At 49.9% G+C, this 21,209-nt stretch overlaps 1 protein-coding gene across 1 annotated transcript in view; it reads left to right on the top strand.

The window, feature by feature from the left end:
* The window catches only part of LOC134203638 (serine/threonine-protein kinase 32B-like), a 44,885-nt gene that overhangs the window by 16,045 nt on the left and 7,631 nt on the right, over nucleotides 1-21,209 (top strand). Inside the window, exons 2-4 of the mRNA XM_062678521.1 lie at nucleotides 12,689-12,870; nucleotides 13,822-15,001; nucleotides 16,070-16,509. Coding sequence (XP_062534505.1) covers nucleotides 12,689-12,870; nucleotides 13,822-14,421 — 782 coding nt within the window. The 3' untranslated portion in view covers nucleotides 14,422-15,001; nucleotides 16,070-16,509. The remainder of the gene's footprint in view (nucleotides 1-12,688; nucleotides 12,871-13,821; nucleotides 15,002-16,069; nucleotides 16,510-21,209) is intronic.

The following is a 21,209-nucleotide window of genomic DNA, read 5'->3' on the forward strand; positions in this document are numbered from 1 at the left end:
ACTGGACTGACTGATCTTGGATCGACCTTGGACTGATCTGGACTGGATCTGGACCTGGACTGACCTGGACTGGATCTGGACTGGATCTGACTGACCTGGACTGACCTTGGACTGACTGACCGACCTGGACTGACCTGGACTGACTGGATCGATCTGGACTGATCTGGACTGGATCTGGACTGATCTGGACTGGATCTGGACTGGATCTGACCGGACCTGGACTGGACCTGGATCTGACCTGACTGGATCTGGGACTGGACTCGACTGGACCGACCTGGACTGACCTGACTGGACCTGGACTGGATCTGGACCGATCTGGACTGACCTGGACTGGATCTGGACCGATCTGGATCTGACCTGACTGGACTGACTCCACCGGATCTGGACCGACCTGGACTGACCTGACTGGATCTGGACTGATCTGACTGGATCTGGACTGACCTGACTGGAACCTGACTGATCTGGCCTGACCTGACTGACCTGGATTGATCTGACCGATCTGGACTGGACTTGACTTGACCTGACTGGATCTTGGACTGACCTGGACTGGACCTGGACTGGACTTGGACGGATCTGGACTGGATCTGACGGACTGACTGACTGACTGGACCTGATCTGACCTGACCTGGATCGACTGGACTGGATCTGACTGACTGGACTGACTCTGACTGATCTGGACTGGATCTTGACTGACTTGGACTGACCTGGACTGGACTTGGACTGATCTGGACTGGACCTGACCTGACCTGGACTGACCTGACTGGATCTTGACTGACCTGACTGACCTGGACTGGATCTGGACTGACCTGGACTGGACTTGGACTGGATCTGGACTGGATCTGACTGGATCTGGACTGGATCTGGACTGGATCTGGACTGGATCTGGACTGACCTGGACTGACCTGACTGGACTGGACTGACTGGACTGATCTGGACTGGATCTGGACTGGATCTGACTGACCTGACTGACCTGACTGACCTGGACTGACTGGATCTGACCCGACCTGACCTGACTGACTTGGAAACGACCTGGAACGATCTGGAAACCGACCTGGATCTGGATCTGACTGACTGGACTGATCTGACCTGACTTGGACTGGATCTGGACTGACTGGACTGGATCTGACTGGACTGGATCTGACCTGGACTGGATCTGACCGACCTGGACTGACCTGGACCGGATCTGGACTGACCTGGACTGGATCCTGACTGACCTGGACTGACCTGGACTGATCTGGACTGGATCTGGACTGGACCTGACTGGACCTGGACCGACTTGGACTGGATCTGGACTGACCTGGCCTGGATCTGGACTGACCTGGACTGGATCTGGACTGACCTGACTGGATCTGGACTGACCTGACTGACTGGACTGGATCTGGACTGGATCTGGACTGGATCTGGACTGGATCCTGGACTGACCTGGACCGGACTTGGAAACGATCTTGACCTGACCGATCTGGACTGGACCTGGACTGACCTGACTGGATCTGACGACCTGGACTGATCCTGGACTGGACCTGGACTGGATCTGGACTGACTGGACTGACCTGGACTGACCTGGACTGGACTGGACTGGATCTGACTGACCTGACTGGACCTGGACCTGGACTGGACCTGACTGATCTGGACTGACCTGGACTGACCTGGACCGATCTGACTGGACTGACTTGGACTGGACCTGGACTGACCTGACTGGATCTGACCTGGACCGACTGGACTGGATCTGACCTGACTGACTGGACCTGACCGATCTGGACTGATCTTGGACTGGATCTGGACCTGGATCTGACTGACCTGACTGACCTGGACTGACCTGGACTGGATCCTGGACTGGACCTGGACTGACCTGACTGGATCTGGACTGACCTGGACTGACCTGGACTGGACTGGACTGGATCTGGACTGACCTGGACCTGACCTGGACTGATCTGACTGACCTGACCGACCTGGACTGACCTGGACTGGATCTGGACTGACCTGGACTGGATCTGACTGGATCTGGACTGGATCTGACTGACCTGGACTGACCTGAGGATTGACCTGGACTGATCTGACTGACCTGACTTGACTGGACTGGACTGACTTGACTGACCTGGACTGGATCTGGACTGACCTTGGACTGACCTGGACTGGACTTGGACTGGATCTGGACTGGATCTGGACTGACTGGACTGGATCTTGGACTGGATCTGGACCTGCTGGACTGACCTGGACCGGATCTGGACCGACCTGACTTGGATCTTGATCTGGACTGGACCTTGGACTGGACCTGAAACGGATCTGGACTGATCCTGACTGACCTGGACTGGATCTTGACTGACTGGACTGGATCTTGGACTCGATCTGGACTGACCTTGACTGGATCTGGACTGACCTTGGACTGGATCTGACTGACCTGGACTGACCTGGACTGGATCTGGACTGACCTGGACTGACTGGACTTGACTGGACTGACTGGACTGATTGACTGACTCTGGACTGACTGGACTGATCTGACTGGACTTGGACGATCTGACTGGATCTGGACTGACTGACTGGATCTGAACCGATCTGGATCTGGACTGACCTGACTGGATCTGGACTGGATCTGACTGGATCTGACCTGACCTGGACTTGACTGGACTGACCTTGGACTGGATCTGACTGACCTGGACTGGACCTGGACTGGATCTGACCGACTGACTGACCTGGACTGGATCTGACTTGGACTGGATTGACTGACCTGGATCTGGACCTGACTGACTGGACTGACTGATCTGGACTTGGACTGGATCTGGACCTGACTGACCTTGACTGACTGGACTGACTCAATGATCTGGACTGACCTGACTGGATCTGGACTGGATCTGGACTGGATCTTGACTGGACTGGATCTGACCGACCTGGACTGGATCTGACCGACCTTGGACTGGATCTTGAACTGACCTGGCCTGACCTGACTCGGATCCTGGACTGGATCTTGACTGACCTGGACTGACCTGACCGACCTGACTTGACTGACCTCTGGACTGATCTGACTGGATCTGGACTGACCTGACTGGATCTGGACTGGACCTGGACTGACCTGGACCGATCTGACTGACCTGGACCGATCTTGACCGATCTGACTGACTCTGACTGGATCTGGACTGATTGACTGGATCTGACTGGATCTGGACTGGATCTGGACTGACCTGACTGATCTGGACTGACCTTGACTGGATCTGACTGGATCTGACTGACCTGGACTGGATCTGGATCTGACTGGATCTGACTGGATCTGGACTGACGACTCCTGGACTGGACCTGGACTGGATCTTGACTAGACCTGGACTGATCTGGACTGACTTGGACTGGATCCTGACTGATCTGACTCGATCTGACTGGATCTGGACTGGATCTGACTGGATCTGGACGATCTGGATCTGGACTGACCTGCCTGACCTGACTGACTGGGACTGACCTGGACTGGACTGATTGGACTGATCTGGACTGACTGACTGGACTGACTGGATCTGGACTGGATCTGGACTGACCTGGACTGACTCTGACTGCCTGGATCGACTGGATTGACCTGACTGACTCGACCTGGACTGGACTGGACTGGATCTGACTGGATCTGGACTTGACTTCGACTGATCCTGGACTGACCTGGACTGGATCGGACTGACCTGGACTGGATGACTGGACTTGGACTGATCTGGACTGGATCTGGACTGATCTGACTGACTCTGACTTGACTGACTGACTGACCGGGACTGACTGGATCGACTGGACTGGATCCTGACCGACCTGACCTTGGACTTGGACTCGACTCTGGACTGGACTGGACTGACGGATCTGGCCTGGATCTGACTGATCTGACTGGGATCTGACTCTGGATCTAATTGACCTGACTGACTGGACTTGACTTGACCTGGACTGACTTGGACTGGACTTGACTGGATCTGACTGACTGACTGGATCTGACCGACCTGACTGACTCCTGGACTGGATCTGGACTGACTTGGACTGACTGGACTTGGACCGATGGACTGACCTGGACCGATCTGACTGGACTGACTCCTGACTGGATCCTGAAACCGACCTGACTGGATCTGGATCTGACTGGATCTGGACTGATCTGGACTGACTGGACCGACCTGGACTGGATCTGGACTGACTGATCTGGACTGATCGACTGACCTGACTGAATTGACGATCTGACTGGATCTGACCTGACTCGATCTGGACTGACGGACTGATCTGGACTGACCTGGACTGGATCTGGACTGATCTGACTGGATCTGGACTGGATCTGGACTGACCTGACTGGATCTGGACTGGACCTGGACTGGATCTGGACTGGATCTGGACTGACCTGACTGGATCTGGACCGGATCTGGACTGGATCTGGACTGACCTGACTGGACTTGGACTGACTTGGACTGGACTTGGACTGATTGGACTGGATCTGGACTGACCTTGACTGGACTGGATCTGACTTGATCTGACCGACCTGACTGGACTGACTTGACTGACTGGACTGGATCTGGACTGGACTGACTGGACTGGACTGACCTGAACGGATCTTGACTGGACTTGACTGGATCTGGACCGATCTGGACTGACCTGGACTGGATCTGGACTGGACCTGACTGACCTGGACTGGATCTGGACTGACCTTGACTGACTTGGGACTGGATCTTGACTGACCTGGACCGATCCTGGACCGATTCTGACTGACTGGATCTGACCTGACTGACTGGATCTGACTGGATCTGGACTGGATCTGACTGGATCTGACTGACTGGACTCGACTTGGACTGGATCTGGACTGACCTGGACTGATCTGGACTGATCTGGACTGACTGACTGACTTGGACTGATCTGGACTGATCTGGACTGGATCTGACTGGATCTGACTGGATCTGGACTGATCTGGACTGGATCTGACTGACTGGACTGACTGATCTGGACTGACCTGACTGACTTGGACTGACCTGGACTGACTTGGACTGATCTGGACTGACCTGGACTGGACTGGATCTGGACTGACCTTGACTGGATCTGGACCTGATGACCTGACTGGATCTGGACTCGACCTGGACTTGACTTGACCGACTGGATCTGGATCTTGGACTGGATCTGGATCGACCTGGACTGACTTGGAACGACCTGGACTGACTTGACTGACTTGACTGGATCTGGACTGACCTGGACTGACCTGACTGACCTGGACTGGATCTGGATCGGATCTGACTGGACTGACTGACTGGACTGGATCTGACTGATTTGACTGGATTTGACTGGATCTGACTGATTTGACTGACCTGACCGATCTGGACTGACGACTTGGATCTGGATTTGACCTGACTGACCTGACCGATCTGACTGACTGACTGGACTCGACCTGACTGGATTTGGACCTGGACTGACTCTGGACTGACCTGGACTGATCTGACCGACCTGACCGACTGACTGATCTGACTGACCTGACTGATCTGGACCGACCTGGACTGACTTGACTGACTTGACTGGATCTGACTGATCTGGACTGGATCTGGACTGGATCTGACTGGATCTGGACTGACCTGACTGGATTTGACTGACTCTGACTGGATTGACTGGACTGGACTGGATCTGGACTTTGACTCTGGACTGGACTTGACTGATCTTGACTGGATTTGACTGATCTGGACTGACCTGGACTGGATCTTGACTGACCTGGACTGGATCTTGGACTGACCTGGACCTGACTGGATCTGACCGACTGGACCGACTGATCTTGACTGGATCTGGACTGACTGGACTGACGATCTGGACTGGATCTGGACTGACTTTGGACTTGACTGGATCTGGACCGATCTGGACTGACTCGGACTGGATTTGGACTCGATCTGGACTGGATCTGACTGGATTGACCTGGACTGACCTGGACTGACCTGACTGATTTGACTGACCTGGACTGATCTGGATCGACCTGACTGGATCTGGACTGATTTGACTGATCTGGACTGACCTGGACTGACTGACTGATCGACTTGATCGATTTGACTGATTTGACCTGATTCTGGACTGGACTTGACCGACCTGACTGACTTGACTGGACTGGACTTGGATCTGACTGACCTGACTGATCTTGACTGACTGGATTGGACCGACTTGACTGGATCTGGACTGACTTGGACTGGATCTGGACTGACTCACCGATCTGGACTCGATCTGGACTGGATCTGACTGGATCTGACTGACTGACTGACTGGACTGGATTTGGACTGACCTGGACTGACTTGACTGACTCTGGATTGATCTGGACTGGATCTTGACTCGACTCTGACCGATCATGGACCGACTGACCTGGACTGATCTGACTGGACTTTGGACCTGGACTGGATCTTGGACTGGACTGACCCGACTGATCTGGATCTGACTGACCTGGAACGGACTGGACTGACTGGATCTTGGACTGGATCTGACTGGATCTGGATCTGATTTGGGACTGGATCGACCTGGACTGATCTGGGACTTTGACCTGGATCGATCTGGACTTGGATCTGGACTGATTGACTGATCTGACTGGATCTGGACTTTTGATCGGACTGACCTGGACTGACCTGGACTGGATCTGGACTGGATCTGACTGGATCTGACTGACCTTGACTGATCTGGACTGGATCTGACTGACCTGACCGATCTGGACTGGATCTGACTGACTGGACTGGATCTGGACTTGACCTGGACTGGATCTGGACTGACCTGGACCGGACTTGACTGATCTTGGACTTGGCCTTGACTGATCTTGGACTGGACTCTGACTGACTTGACTGGACCTGACTGGACTGGATCTGACTGGACCGACTGGACTGGACTGACTGACCGACTGGACTGGATCTGGACTGGATCTGGACTGGATCTGGACTGGATCTGACTGGACCTGGACTTGGATCTGGACCGACCTGACTGGACCTGACTGACCTGACTGATCTGGACTGATCCTGGACTGACCTGACTGACCTGGACCGACCTGACCGACTCTGGACTGATCTGGACTGGATCTGACTGACCTGGACTGACCTGGACCGACTGGACCGACCTTGACCGATCGGACTGGACTGACTGGACTTTGGACTGGATCTGACTGACCTGACTGGATCTGGACTGGATCTGACTTGGACTGACTTGGACTGACTTGGACTGACCTGACTGACTTGGACTGGATCTGGACTGACCTGACTGGATCTGGACTGACCTGGACTGACCTGGACTGGATCTTGACTGGACCTGGACTGACCTGGACTGACCTGACTGGATCTGACTGACCTGGACTGACCTGACTGATCTGGACTGGATCTGGACTGGACCTGGACTGGATCTGGACTGGACCTTGGACTGGATCTGGACTGATCTGGACTGGATCTGACTGGACTGGATCGACTGGATCTGGACTGACTGATCTGGACTGATCTTGACTGGATCGACTGGACTTGACTGACCGACTGGACTGACCTGGACTGATCTGGACTGGACCTGGACTGACCTGGACTGACCGACTCTGGACCGATCTGGACTGATCTGGACTTGGATCTGACCGACTGGATCTGGACTGACCTGGATCTGACTGGACTGGACCTGGACTGGATCTGACTGGATCTGGACTGGATCTGACTGGATCTTGGACTGACCTCTGGACTGGATCTGGACTGACCTGACTGGATCTGGACTGGACTTGGACTGGATCTTGGACTGGATCTGACTGACCTGGATCTGACTCTGGACCTGGACTTGGACTGGATCTGGACTGACCTGGATCGACTGGACTGGACCTGACCGATCTGGACTGGATCTGGACTGGATCTGGACTGGATCTGGACTGACCTGACTGACCTGGACTGGATCTGGACTGATCTGGACTGGACTGGATCTGGACTGACCTGGACTGACCTGACTGATCTGGACTGGATCTGGACTGGATCTTGGACCGACCTGGACTGACCTGGACTGACCTGACTGGATCTGACTGGATCTGGACTGGACCTGACTGACCTGGACTGACCTGGACTGATCTGACTGACCTGGACTGGATCTGGACTGGACTGACTGACCTGGACTGGATCTTGGAATTGACTGGATCTGACCTGACTGACTCGACTGACCTGACTGGATCTGATCGACCTGGACTGACTTGGACTGGATCTGACTGGACTGGATCTGACTGGATCTGGACTGACCTGGACTGGACTCTGGACTGACCTGGACTGGATCGACTGATCTGGACTGGATCTGACTGACCTGGACTGGATCTGGACTGATCTGACTGGATCTGGACTGACCTGGACTGACTGATCTGGACTGGATCTGGACTGGACTGGACTGATCTGGACTGACTCTGGACCGGATCTGGACTGACCTGACTGGACCTGGACTGGATCGGACTGGACTTGACTGGATCTGGACTGATCTGACCGATCTGGACTGGATCTGACTGACCTGGACTGGATCTGACTGACTGGACTTGGGATCTGGACTGACGGATCTGGACTGACCTGGACTGACTGGATCTGGACTGACCTGGACTGGATCTGACTGACCTGACTGACCTGGACTGATCTGACTGATCTGGACTGACTGGGATTGATCTGGACTGGATCTTGGACTGGATCTTGGACTGGATCGACTGGATCTGGACTGACTTGGACTGGATCTGGACTGGATCTGGACTGGATCTTGACTGGATCGGACTGGACTGACTGGATCTGACCTGGATCTGACTGGATCTGGACTGATCTGACTGACCTGACTGGATCTGACTGGATCTGGACTGGATCTGGACTGACCTGGAAACTGGATCGACTTTGGACTGGACTGGATCTGGACTGGATCTGACTGACCTGGACTGATCTGGACTGATCTGGACTGGACCTGACTGGATCTGGACTGACTGGACTGGACCTGACTTGACCTGGACTGGACTTGACTGACTTGACCGATCCTGGACTGGATCTGGACTGACCTGACTGGATCTGGACTGATCTGACTGATCTGGACTGGATCTGGACTGGACTGATCTGGATCTGGACTGACTGACCTGGACTGGATCTGGACTGACCTGGACTGATCTGGACTGATCTGGACTGACCTGACTGACTTGGACTGGATCTGGACTGGATCTGGACTGATCTGACCGGATCTTGACTGGACTGGACCGATCTGGACTGACCTGGACTGACCTGGACTGGATCTGGACTGGATCTGACTGATCTGGACTGACCTGACTGACCTGGACTGGATTCGACTCGACTGGACCGGATCTGGACTGGATCTGGATGGACTGGCCTGGACCTGACTGACCTGACCTGACTGGACTGACTGGACTGACCTGACCGACCTGGACTGATCTGGACTGGATCTTGACTGACCTGGACTGACTGGATCTGACCTGACTGACCTGACTGATCTGGACCGACTGGATCTGACTGGATCTGGACTGACCTGATCTTGACTGGATCTGGACTGACTCTGGACTGACCTGGACTGGACTGGAACTGGATCGATCTGACTCTGGACTGGACTGACCTGGACCTGACCGATCTGGACCTGACCTGACCGACCTGGACTGACTGACCTGACTGGATCTGACTGACCTGGACTGGATCTGGACTGACCTGGACTGGATGGACTGGACCTGGACTGACCTGGACTGACCTGACTGACCTGGACTTGGATCTGGACTGACCTGACTGGATCTGACTGGATCTGGACTGGATCTGACTGAACCTGACTGACCGACTGACCTGATCTGACCTGGACTGACCTGGACTGGATCTGGACTGGATCTGGACTGACCTGACCGATCTGACGGATCTGACCGATCTGGACTCGACTGGACGGACCTGACTTGGATTTGACTGACCTGACCGACCTGGACCGGATCTGACCGACTGACTGGACCGACCTGGACTGGATCTGGACTGATCTGACTGACTGACCTGACCGACTGGACTGGATCTGGACTGGATCTGACTGGATCTTGGACTGACCTGACTGGATCTGGACTGACCTGGAATGACTGGACTCTGACTGACCTGACTGACCTGACTGATCTGGACTGGATCTGGACTGGATCTGGACTGGATCTGGACTGATCTGGACTGACTGACTGGACTGACTGGACTGGATCTGACTGACCTGGACTGACCTGGACTGGATCTGACTGGATCTTGGACTGGATCTGGACTGACTTGGATCGACTGGACTGGATCTGGACCGGATCTTGACTGACTCTGGACTGACCTGACTGGATCGGACTGACTCGGACTGGATCTTGGACTGGACTGACCGACAATCTGACCGATCTGACCGATCTGGACTGGATCGACTGACCGATCTGGACTCGGATCTGGACTGACCTGACTGGATCTGGACTGGATCTGGACTGGATCTGGACCGACTTGGACTGGGATCCTGACTGGATCGACTTGGACTGACTGACCTTGGACCGACCTGACTGACTGGATCTGGACTGGATCTGGACTGATCTGGACTGGATCTTGGACTGACCTGGACTGACTTGGACTGACTTGACTGGATCTGGACTGACCTGGACTGACCTGACTGACTTGGACTGATCTGGACTGGATCTGGACTGACCTGGACTGACCTGGACTGGATCTGGACTGACCTGGACTGACCTGACTGGATCTGGACTGACCTGGACTGGATCTGACTGATTTGACTGACCTGACTGGACCTGGACTGACTGACTGGATCGGACTGACCTGGACTGGATCTGGACTGGATCTGGACTGACCTGACTGGATCTGGACTGGACTGGACTGGATCTGGACTGGATCTTGGACTGGACCTGACTGGATCTGGACTGATCCTGACTGACCTGGACTGATCTGGACTGGATCTGGACTGATCTGACTGGACTGGATCTGGACTGACCTGGACTGATCTGGACTGGATCTGGACTGGACCTGGACTGGATCTGGATCGGACCTGGACTGACCTGGACTGGATCTGGACTGGATCTGGACTGGATCTGGACTGATCTGGACTGGATCTGACTGACTGGACTGATCGGACTGATCGGACTGGATCTGACTGATCTGACTTGGACCGACTGACTGACTGGATCGACTGGATCTGGACTGACCTGACCGATCCTGGACTGACCTGGACTGACTTGACTGGACTTGGACCGATCTGACTGAACCTGACTGGATCTGGACTGGATCTGGACTGATCTGGACTGGATCTGGACTGACTGGACTGACTGACTGGACTGACTGACTCGACTGGATCTGGACTGGATTTGACTGGATCTGGACTGACCTGGACTGGATCTGACTGGACTTGACTGACCTGACTGGATCTGGACTGACCTGGACTGGACCTGGACTGGATCTGGACTGACCTGGACTGGATTTGGACTGGATCTGGACTGATTCTGACTCCGACTGACCTGACCTTTGGACCTGAATCTTGATCTGGACTGATCTGGACTGACTTGGACTGACCTGACCGACTGGACTGACCTGACCGACTTGACCGACTGGACCGACCTTGACTGACTGGACCGACCTGGACTGACTGGATCGATCTGGACTGGACCTGGACTGGATCTGGACTGATCTGGACTGGATCTGGACTGATCTGGATCGATCTGACTGACCTGGACTGACTGACTCGATCTGGACTGGACCTGGACTGGACCTGACTGGATCTGGACTGGATCTGGACTGACCTGACTGACCTGGACTGACCTGGACTGGATCTGACTGACTTGGACTGACCTGACTGGATCTGGACTGGATCTGGACTGACTGGACTGACTGGATCTGGACTGACTGACTGGATTTGACTGACTGGATCTGGACTGGATCTGGACTGACCTGGACTGACCTGGACTGACCTGGACTGACCTGGACTGACCTTGACTGGATCTGGACTGGACTGACTGGACTGGATCTGACTGGACTGACCTGGACTGATTGACTGGATCTGGACTGGATCTGGACTAGATCTGGACTGGATCTGGACTGACTGTTTTCTGCCTTGGATCTGGATCTGACTTGATTTGGATTGGATTTGGATTGCTTTTGGATTGGATTTGGATTGGATTTGGATTGGATTTGGATTGGATTTGGATTGGATTTCTGTTCGTCTGTTTCTTCTGTTCTTCTGTTCTTCTGTTCTTCTGTTCTTCTGTTCTTCTGTTCTTCTGTTCTTCTGTTCTTCTGTTCTTCTGTTCTTCTGATTTTCTGTTCTTCTGTTCTTCTGATTTTCTGTTCTTCTGTTTTTTGTTCTCCTGTTTTCCTGTTCTTCTGTTCTTCTGTTCTTCTGTTCTTCTATTCTTCTGTTCTTCTGTTCTTCTGTTCTTCTGTTTTGTGTTCTTCTGTTCTTCTGTTCTTCTATTCATCTGTTCTTATTTCCTTCTGTTCTTCTATCCTTCTGTTCTTCTGTTTTTTTTTTTCTTCTGTTCTTCTGTTTTTCTGTTCTTCTGTTCTTCTGTTCTTCTGTTCTTCTGTTCTTCTTTTAACCTGTTCTTCTGTTCTTTTGTTCTTCTTTTTTCAGTTCTACTATTCTCCAACTGATTCTAATCAAATAATTAGAATCTGAAAATGAAATCGTACTCTTGGAGTTCATGTTCTCCTGGTTGATTTTCTAGAATTTGTTTGTTTCAATTTTCTCTAAATTAACTTTTATTTTCTATTTCCAGCCGGCTACAGCTACCCAGTTGACTGGTGGTCCCTGGGCATTGTTGCCTACGAGATGCGCTCAGGAATACGCCCGTTCGTGGTCCACTCGTCGACGCCCCTTGTGGAGGTGAAAAACGTTCTGAACACCCAGCCGCACTTTCCCCGGAACTGGAGCGACAACTTTATCGATCTGCTCGGAAAGGTAGGAAGTAATTAAATAATAAACACAAACAAAGCTGCTTACCAACGCCCGGTGGATGGGGCTTGCAATATTGTTTCCTGAAAATCATTGCAAAGGCACACAAAGCGCCAACAATTACTTTCCAACAAATTATAAATAACCCTGGAGCAGTTGCACTGGTGGAACCATAGTCCGTACGAAGTCGCTCCGGTGCATTGAAATGCAATTATCTGCAATTATTTTCCATTTCCGTAATTCATGAACCTTGATTATCTTTACCTCCCGGTACCTTTGGCATTTCCGTTGCAAAGTTGGCTTCTCGAGTAACAATCGTGCACGGTGGCGAATCGAAAGACGACGAGCGCTGTGAATCCTGCCACAGGAAATCACCTCCATTGTGTGTCTAAACTTCGTCGTAGACTGACAGGAAGGTAGCAGCAAATGCAATTGTTGCACTTGATCCGCCCAAGCCACGCGATGTGTTCAACTTCTCCATAATGGCCCGTTTACATATGAGCTAGTTGTAGCAGACAATGCACTGTCCGACAATACTAGCACGATATTAGCATCATGTAAACAGGAATTGTCCTCGCTAATAAGCGTTTACATTGCGCTAATATCGCGCTAGTATTGTCGGATAGGGCATTGTCCGCTAGAACTAGCTCATATGTAAACGGGTCATAATTACCGTTCGCAGTCGGCTGTTGCGAGTTTCGTTGGCTTCCGTTTGAATTGTTGCGCCCTTCTCCGATATAAATGGCTTTGGGCAATGGAAGGTAGATGTTCACGGTCGCTTCTGGGAATTAAATTATGAAGTCGATTTCCGGAAGTTGCGTGCCGAGATAATCAAAGGGATGATAACTTGCGATGAATTATTTAAAGTTGAATTATTTGATAGTTTAATCGGGAAAGTTTTGCATTATGCCAAATGATCAATTTCTTAAAGGTATTTTCTCTTTTTTTTTCGTTCAGCTACTCAACGTCCACCCGGGAGCTCGAATCAGCAGCCAGCGAGAACTTCAGCAAACCAAACTCCTTCGGGGTACCAAATTCGAGCGGATTCTGGCCAAGCAAACGAATCCCTTGTTCAAACCATCGAAGGATCACTTGAACTGCGATCCCAGCCTTGAGCTGGAGGAGATGATCATCGAAACCAAGCCGCTCCACAAGAAGAAAAAACGACTCGCCAAGCAGCGGTCCATCCATCGGGACAGTCAAAACGCGAACCAGGGCCAGCTGAGCCCGCTGGATAGTCAACTGTTGAAGGAGTTCCTGGTGTACAACCGGTTCAAGGAACAAAAGCGGAGAGCGATGGAGAAGAAGGAAACCGAGTGGCAGCAGGAGCTGGATCAGGCGATGGCCAGCTCAGAGGCGGATGGGACGGCCACGGTGGGACGATCGGAGTCCGTTCCGGCCCGTTTGGCCACGATTAGCGAAGCACAGCCGGACAACGGATCGACCAACAATGGTACCGCGCGATCAATCAACAGCAGTGGGACAAAGTCGGTGTCCAAGCAGGCAGACAGCTTGGACTACATCGATCGGACGCCTTCGCCAAAACCGAGCATATAGTAGTAGTGGTGTGGCGCGTTTTACGTTGCGAGATTACGAATGTTTTGTCCGTTGTTTGTTTAGGTCGTTGCCTGTTGCGGCATCGAGCGTTGTGATAAATCGAAGGTCTCTCGTGTGCTTTTGCGTTCTCGAATTCTGGAGTATATTCAATGTGTTACCCGAGAAAAAAATTGTCAGTAATGCGCTCATAGATTGCGATTTGTTTAGAATTTAAAATTCAGTATATTTTGTGTCACGTTTGTAGTTCGGCGCACGAAAATCATACGGAAATAACGAGACTGAGTACATTTAGTGAGATAAACAGCAAACAAAAATTGTCACAGTCCGGCACATATTAGCAACATCTAATGATTAACATCAGTTTCCAGTAGCGTAGAAGCATAGTTCTCAGCATCGGTAAACAATAATCGTCGAAATAACCGGTAGTGTTTAAAAGTAGTAAGAAATACAATCATCACTCGCTAGGCCGCTAGAATGCACACTCACTCACTAAATGACGCACATTACTCGCTGATTGTTCATAGAAGTTGCTACACACACACACATGCATATACGATAGGTCACCGAGATATAACCGACAGTAAGCAAAAAACAATCAAGTGTAGGCTTGAACAAGTGGATCAAAACGAATTATACACTCAGGCAAATGAACATACGAAATACATAAGGCAATAATTATGAAGGTATAAGATTTTCGAGAATCGTTGAACTATAAGTCACCCATGCTTTTCATTGGGAGCTCTTCAAATTTCATTATGGAACGTATGTGGTCCATTCATTTCATATGATGAATTTCATAAGACACTTTTTGGTATTTCGTTCACAACTGGTTTGAAGGAAATCGTAAGGCATCTTATGAAAGGCATCATGCACCTTAATCGGACAGGGAACGCGTTTCAGTCAAGAGAGCCATATACGCTCCCATATTGTAAAGCATTTCAAGTCGTGCGGTTGCGTTTTACATCGAGGTGGTTTGAAACAAAGATTAAGTTAAAGTGTTCAAAAGTGTCAAGGGTGAAATATGAAGTTTACACTGAATATATATACAAAAAAACAGTTTTAATTCGAATATGAATAGTAACAAGTAAATGCAATCAACGACTCGAAGACATTTTGGAACGCGTTTGACACCACATATTTGTTCAAGTACCCCCTCGATGCCATGATGTAACCACAAAACGAGTTTGAAATGAATGCATGCATGCCTGAATGAATCAGAATCTGTAATTACTTTTTGACGTTAAGCACATTGAAGAAAATTTCCATTATACACGAATTAGAAATTCATAATGCAGCATAATGAATGCATATTTATACAGTAAAACCCAATGATAAATTCATAGATCTGCATTATGAATTGATTAAGATTCTATATACAAATTAAGAAGTTCATAAGGCATGATTATGGCCTCCGAATATTACATCCGCAATTCATAAGGTAGGGTTATGGATTGATTAATGTCTAGCGTACAGCGTTCATAATGCTTCATGGTTATTTCATAAATGAGCCTTAGGAAAATGTTATGTTTTGTATTGACCACGAAAATCTAATTCATAATGAGTCCTTTTGAATTTCAAGTTCAAAACTTGTGGCAAATTTCCAAAAGGCAGCATTATGATATTCGATAGTCAATTTGCCTGAGTGTAGTCAAAAGGACAAAGTAGGCGATTGTTGACATAGCATTCGACATCCGTCGAGCTTGACGTTGATAAATGAAGGCGCATGTTACTGCGATTGAATATTAATCAGTGGGGGAGCCATTGTCGTGCCCCACCATCATCATCGCTTGGCGAGGAGGGACACGTATTTTGGGTGAAATAATCGTCAATTCGTTTTTTCTGGTAACGAAATCAAAATCGGATCAAATATAAAGGTATAAACTGTTGAGCATTATTTAAACCAGTGAAATGTTTTTGTCCCTGCAATTTATTGGGTGGAACAAAAAGAACTGATCCCGAGGCAACAGAGAAAATATAAAAAGTAAATATTCGTAGCAGCGTGAAATTTAATCGTTTTATCGGAATGATACACAACAGAGTGGTTGCAGTTCCATGCAGTGAACGTTCCCCACTTATATGAAAGATAAGGTAAGTGGTTTCATTTCCAACCTGAAATTCCCTACTGTTCAATCTTACTAATTTATTAGCAAAGCGCAGCTTCGGTACGTTTGGAATTGGTCACGGTACTCTGCATATATTCGATCGTTAATCGAATTTGCAGCAGCCAGCTGCCGCTTCACTGAGCATACGTTTCAATCCGATTCGATTATTTCGGTCGCCGGTATGTAAATAACGAGCAAATTTGCAGCGGAGCGATTCGTTGGCGTGCTCGTTCACAGTAGTGGACACAAAATCGATGAAAAAGTTTTTATTTATTTTGTTTGCATTTATTCGTAACAAACACACTAGAAATTCTGTCTATCTTAAGCATGGAAGCAATCGCTTAATAATATCAAGAATTCTTACACCGTTTCTTCGCTCCATACTGTTCTTGTTTATTACGTATGCATGACTCTAAAAGTGGCAACAGTTTTTTTTTGCAATCAAACCATTTTGCAGGCAAGTTAAATTGGGCCAAATTGTGGGAATTGCTTAATGAATTGCAAATGACGAGTTTGGCAAAGGGAATCGAAAACGATAAACTTGTTATGTACGCTGCAAAAAATCCACACAATAATAATTGGCCAAAGTCTATTAATTTAACTCAATGAACAGTACTGCACACATAACACATAACAATCAAATACATAAAATGTATGTGTGGTCTCTAATATGCAGTTATTGAATTCATGTGTGGGTTCTAATTGAGTATATTTTTGTCCCCAAATTGCAAAAAAGTGGAAAAAAACAAATATGAAGAATTTTCTCAGTGTTCGGGGAAAGTTTCGGGAAAATAAAATAATGTACCAACATTGCCTTTCATTTCCATCTAGAAGTCGATACACTCTGAGGAAAATCTATGCTAACTGCTTTTCTCCTGGTTGACCCCACGTTCGTTTACGTGCAATTTATCCAGTTTTCCACGAGCGGTAATGGCCGCTACTTTGCCTGCGGTTTAGTCTCTGATTTGACGTTTGTGGAGGTCAACTGCACCCATCGCTCCGAGCATTCTGACCAATGTGGCATATAAGAAGGTGTTGATTAGGTGAATTTAAGCATTCTTATATACCACATTGATCAAAATGCTCCAACGGTAGGTGCTATTGACATCCATAGACGTCAAATCAGAGACTAACCCGCAGGCAAACTGGCAACCTTTACCGCTCGTGGAAAACTGGATACTCGTTTAGTATAACATCCGTATCCTCGCCGTGTAACGATTTAATCTTGCATAGATTACTTTTTTACTCTAGCTTAGTATAAACTGTCAGTGCTTAAGAAGAACCAAAATTCGGAACTAGGGGCCGTCCAGAAATTACCTGGTTATATAGATGGGAAGGGGGGGGGGAAGTTCTCGAACCACGTGTTTTTTACGTGAAAAGCTTTTGGTGAATTACAACAGCGGTGTAAAAAATTCAAATCAATAAATAACTGAGTCTTAATTTCCACAAAGAATTTTGGAATGCATTTTATTTATTTTCAGGCTAAGGCCGGCGTGGCCTGTGGAGTGTTTAGAAGTCTTCTCCATTCAGCTCGGTCCATGGCTGTACATCGCCAACCACACAGTCTTCGAAGGGTCCGCAAATCGTCTTCCACTTGATCGATCCACATTGAGTGCTGTGCACCTCGCTTTCTTGTTCCCGTCGGATCGTTGTCGAGAACCATTTTCACCAGATTGCTGCCTGACATTCTGGCTACGTGCCCAGCCATCCGCAGTCTTCCGATTTTCGCGGTGTGAACGATGGATGGTTCTCCCAACAGCTGATGCAACTCGTGGTTCATTTGCCTCCTCCACATACCGTCCGCCATCTGCACCCCACCATAGATGGTACGCAGCAATTTCCTTTTGAAAACTCCTAGTACGCGTTGGTCCTCCACGAGCATCGTCCAGGTCTCGTGTCCGTAGAGTACTACCGGTCTAATGAGCGTTTTGTAGATTGTCAGTTTGGTACGGCGGCGAACTCTATTCGATCGGAGCGTCTTGCGGAGTCCAAAGTATGTACGATTTCCAGCCACTATACGTCTCTGAATTTCTCTGCTGGTATCACTTTCGGCAGTCACCAGTGAGCCCAAGTACACACATTTTCCACCTCGATTTCGTCACCACCGATGCAAACTCGCGGTGGGTGGCTCACATTGTCTTCTCTTGAACGTCTTCCTATCATGTACTTCGTCTTCGACGTGTTGATGACTAGTCCGATCCGCTTGGCTTCCCTCTTCAGTCTGATGTAGGCTTCCTCCATCTTCTCAAAGTTACGTGCCATAATATCTATGTCGTCGGCGAAGCCAAATAGTTGGAGGGACTTATTGAAAATTGTACCACTCGTGTTAATCCTTGCTCTTCGTATTACCCCTTCCAAACCGATGTTGAATAGCAGACACGAAATACCATCACCTTGCCGTAACCCTCTGCGGGTTTCGAAGGGACTCGAGAATGCCCCTGAAACTCGAACTACGCACATCACCCGATCCATCGTCGCTTTGATCAACCGTGTCAGTTTATCCGGAGATCCGTTCTCGTGCAAAAGCTGCCATAGCTGGTCCCGATCGATTGTATCATATGCGGCTTTGAAGTCGATGAATAGATGATGTGTGGGCACGTTGTATTCGCGGCACTTCTGCAGTACTTGGCGAATGGCGAACACCTGGTCCGTGGTGGAGCGTTCGCCCATAAAACCCGCCTGGTACTGCCCCACGAACTCCCTTGCAGTTGGTGCTAGTCGACGGCATAAAATTTGGGAGAGTACCTTGTAGGCGGCGTACAACAATGTGATTGCGCGGTAGTTGCTACAATCCAGCTTATCGCCCTTTTTGTAGATGGGACACACGACACCTTCCATCCACTCCTGCGGCAAAACTTCCTCCTCCCAAATCTTGGTAATGACCCAGTGCAGCGCTCTAGCCAGTGCCTCACCACCGTGTTTAAACAGCTCTCCTGGTAGTTGGTCAACCCCAGGAGCTTTGTTGTTCTTCAGCCGGCCAATCTCCTCCTGGATTTCTTGGAGATCCGGAGCCGGTAGAATTATGTCCTGCGCGCGTTCCCCCAGGTCCATCACCATACCGCCATCTTCGTCTGCCACATCGCCATTCAGGTGCTCTTCGTAGTGCTGCCGCCACCTTTGGATCACCTCACGCTCGTTCATAAGAAGGTTCCCGTTTATGTCCTTACACATATCAGGCTGTAGCACGTGGCCCTTACGTGAACGGTTCAACTTCTCATAGAACTTTCGTGTGTTATTAGCGCGGTACAGTTGCTCCGTCTCTTCACGGTCTCGATCTTCCTGCTGACGCTTATTCCTCCGGAAAATCGAGTTCTGTCTGTTCCGCGCCTGTTTATATCGTGCCTCGTTCGCCCTCGTGCGGTGTTGCAGCAATCTCGCCCATGCTGCATTCTTCTCTTCTACTAACTGCTCACATTCGCCGTCATACCAGTCGTTTCTCTGATCCGGGGGCACCGTGCCTAGTGCAGCGGTTGCGGTGCTACCAATGGCGGATCGAATATCTCTCCAGCCATCTTCAAGAGACGCTGCGCCTAGCTGCTCTTCCGTTGGGAGTGCCAATTTGTAACTACCGATGGACATCCACACGTCCTGAGGTGGTGACGTCCATACGCCCAGGCCAGCTCACCTTCTCAGTTACCTCAGGGTCGGCTTTGGACCGGGGAAAACCGAGTAACCCTATACTTACCTCCTGCTGTCTATAGCGAACCAGGGAGAGGCCTATAATTGTGTTGGGGATTGGTCATGTACTAGTTATATAAAACAAAATGCATACTCGAGACATCAAATCTATATTCTAAGACAAGGGGGGGGGGGGGTTACAATGTTCTGTTTCTTACAATGCTTGTTTTTCGTTGGGCCCATTGTTGCTGGAGGAGAGATCACGTTGTTGGGGGAGAGATGACGGAGACATACCTGGGACCACGTGTCCGATGTTGTGGTACTCGTAGAATGAGCGACGCTTGATGATCTGACGGCAATTCTTGGACTTTACGCGCCGCCGGGCGGCGGATTGGCCACTGTCAATTCGCAGAGATGCGTGCCGTGGCAAACACGGCTATTATTTGCAGGGTTGAAGAATATTCGCTGTACCGTTGACAAGGTAGGCACAGGAATGTGGGTATCCGGTTGTTTGTTAATCCGGGGGCCACGCGTGGAAGCGACGTCGCGTGAGCCGGAACGTCCCGTTGAGGTGGAGTGGACTTTCATGCCGAAGCTAACGGCGGTGGCAGATCAGAAATCACTGAGCGAACAACACACGAAATTCTCCCTCCAAACTCCACCAACTCCACTTGTTTCCATTATATCACCCACTTCAACCAATATTTTATTGTCAGGAACTATTGCACAAAACGTGTGGTTGGCTTCCTATACCGGACTTCAGTGCCCGAGCTCAAGCGCACCATCTCTCTTCTTCCCTCCATCATCCTCGACACCTCCCCTCTCCTCCCCTCCATCATCCTGCTCCATTATATAGTCCTCCATTCCTCGGCAAAATGCCAAATTTAGTATTGTCGTACTCTAAGCTGCTCCCCATTCGGTTCAGTTTACATATAACGAGGGGTTCATGATTTTTATAAACTAGATTTAAATTTAATTTTCTTCAGGGGTTCTCAAATACTTCTCTTAACTAATGTTTATGTTTTTTTTCATCTATCGGCAATTTATCATAATATAATTTATTTATTT

Source organism: Armigeres subalbatus, unplaced genomic scaffold (genome assembly GCF_024139115.2).
Source record: "Armigeres subalbatus isolate Guangzhou_Male unplaced genomic scaffold, GZ_Asu_2 Contig2026, whole genome shotgun sequence".
In the NCBI taxonomy this organism is placed as follows: domain Eukaryota; kingdom Metazoa; phylum Arthropoda; class Insecta; order Diptera; family Culicidae; genus Armigeres; species Armigeres subalbatus.